Source organism: Motacilla alba, chromosome 2 (assembly GCF_015832195.1).
Source record: "Motacilla alba alba isolate MOTALB_02 chromosome 2, Motacilla_alba_V1.0_pri, whole genome shotgun sequence".
Lineage (NCBI taxonomy): Eukaryota > Metazoa > Chordata > Aves > Passeriformes > Motacillidae > Motacilla > Motacilla alba.
Window position 1 is genome coordinate 33,365,137 of NC_052017.1, and position 2,567 is coordinate 33,367,703.

Genomic DNA, 2,567 nt, shown 5'->3' on the forward strand with positions numbered 1-2,567 from the left:
GACAATAAATGCATTGCTTAAAAACATACAGTAATTGTAATTGTTTCACTGTGGTTTACCTGAGCAGTCATTCAACATACAGTTTGGATTGCAATGGAAGAAAACCAGATCATGTGTCCACATCGACCTCCTCACGTTAACCAGCTCTCGCATCGTGGCCACGAAAGGTCTTCTTTCAAATAGCAGGGTCCTAGAAGTATTTACAAGTTTCTCAGAAAATCGTGTCTAATTGAAAGTGTATCTCTCGGAGCTGGCCTTGTGGGCTGTACAGTCTGTCAGTGATACTGGCTGGCTGTTTGGGATTTCAGGAGAACTGTCAGTTTTCACCATTTTGCTACAGCAATATTAAAAAAAAAAAAAAAAAAAAAGAAAAAAAGAAAAAAAAAAAAGGAAGAAGAATAAGAAAGGCTATAATTCCAAAGATACAGATCTCTTGCTCTGAAAGAAGAGGTTCATTGTCTTTTCTCTTTTTAATTATTATTAATAATTACTTTAATCTGAACACACACACAAAAAAAAGGAAAAAGTTCTGAAACTCTTGAATTGCTGCTTCTCCATTTTTAATCCATTAACTGGTAGTCTTCAATTTGTTGATCACTTTTTTCTCTTTGACCCTTCTATTTTGGAACCAGATTGTGACCTGTCTCTCTGATAGATTTGTGGTCGCCGATATCCTCCTCCTCTTGTCTTTGGTTATGAATTTATTTGTAGCATATTCCCTTTCGAGTTCTTTTAACTGGACCTTTGTGTAAGGCACTCGTTTCTTTCTTCCACGTCTGTACGAGTTCGCATCCGAGGGATGAGAAACGACGTCTGGAACAGAAAAACCGTGCAGGGAAGCGTTAGGAAATCGCTCGAACCGGTTAGGACATCTTCAAGGGGTACAAGGACTAGGGTTAGAGCACACTCCTCCGCCTGCCCCGCTCCGATTTAGCTACTAAAGCCCGGCTCAGCACTGGGGACTCCTCTTTCCTGGCCGCCGCAGACAGCTTTTAGGCAGGGAAAGGCTCATTTCTGTCAGACAGACAAATAATAACAAACCCCATACACAGTCCGGCCAGGGACTCTGGAAAGGATCGAGAGGGGCTACAGAGATTTACACAGCTCGCGTACTTCGTGGTCTATGGAAAATAATACCACAGACCTTCCCGCGGCCCTTTTCAGCTGTTTCCTCTCCCGGGGCCGGCGCCGGGGCCGGCCAGGCTAGGCGGGATGTGCCGTGCGCCGGCGGGGGGCAGGGGGCGGCACCGGTGCCGTTCCAGCCGCGCTGGGGCATGTGCGGACCGGGGCGGGATGGGACCGGGGACGGCGGGCGGGACAGCGAAGGGTGGGCCCGGGGCGGGTTATCACGGAACCCTGCCGGCGGGATACCCGGGAGAGGCGAGCGGGGCAGGACGAAAAGAAGAGACAGGGGGAGCCATGCAGGTGTATTACCCGGGAGAGTGGATTTCCAGAGGTGAGGCGGCTGGCTCTGCTCCTTGGGGCAGTACACTTGCCCGTTCCAGCCGTTCGTGATGGCCCAAGGCTGGTAGCTGTCCATGGGGAGAAGGGAGTCGTGGCGCGGCTCGCCGGGGCCGCCGATGGCGGGCACCACGGGCATATCCAGATAACCGGGCACCGGCTGGTAGGGCCCGGCGGCGTAGCCCTGGTAGAAGGCGAACTCCTTGGCCCGCGACGTGAACTCCTCGCCGGAGACCGAGGTGTCCATGTACTTGTCGGCGAAGGTGGAGGCCGGCTGGGCGCAGGACTTGATGGCGTTGTGGTGGGTCATGCGACAGGGGTAGTAGCCGCTGCCGAAGTAGCCGTAGGGCAGCGCGGCGCCGGAGGAGCTCTGCACGGCGGCGGAGCAGGGGCTGCACTGCTTGACAGTGGGCTCGGCCATGCCGGCGGCGGGGGCCTCGCTGGAGGTGTAGGCGGCGGCGCTGGGGGCGGCCAGGGGCGCGGGGTGAGCCATCAGGTTGCGGCAGGGGTTGGCCGCCGCCGCCGCCGCGAAGTTGCTGCCGGCGTGAAACCCGTCCATGTTCTTATTGATCTCATCCAGGCTGTTGTCGTAGAGGAACATGACGGGCTCGATCCAGCGGGGGTGGAGGAGCACGGAGGCTGTCATAGCCCGCTCCGCATTGAGACTAGTGGCTCTTTTTTAAAAGCCCCAAAGACTGAAAAAAGAGATACTCAATCTCCGGGACTTGACCAGGGCTGACGCGCCAGCGTCGCGCCAGGCCGGCCCTCATTGGCCCGCCCGCCCCCACGTGATATGCAAAGCAGCTGATAAACATCTGAGGGAATAAAGTGGAGATAATTAAATAACGCAATCAGCGCGCGGGGCTGGGTCCCGGCCCGGGGCGCGGGCACGGGTGCGGGCGCGGTCCCGCCGCCGCGCGGGACGAGGGCGCCGGGGGGGGCCCGCCCGTCCCTTCTCCTTCCCTTCCTCCCTCCCTCCCTTCCTCCCTCTGGCCCTCCCTCGCCACTGAGGCGTGAGCTTTTTGGCTCCGTTGTTGCCGCGGCGCACCCCCCGAGGTGCGGGGCTCCCCTTGGCACCCCGCCTGATTTCTCCTGGTGCCCCTTTG

General features: G+C 56.6%; 1 protein-coding gene across 1 annotated transcript; it reads right to left on the bottom strand.

Annotated features, from left to right (window-relative positions):
- Window positions 1–521: 521 nt before the first annotated feature.
- Window positions 522–2,107, bottom strand: HOXA13 (homeobox A13). The gene is made up of 2 exons (XM_038128908.1): window positions 1,435–2,107; window positions 522–813 (listed from the first exon to the last, which is right to left on the bottom strand). The coding sequence occupies exons 1-2, from the start codon at window positions 2,105–2,107 to the stop codon at window positions 569–571; spliced, it is 918 nt and encodes a 305-aa protein (XP_037984836.1). The 3' UTR covers window positions 522–568.
- Between the last annotated feature and the right edge of the window lie 460 nt (window positions 2,108–2,567).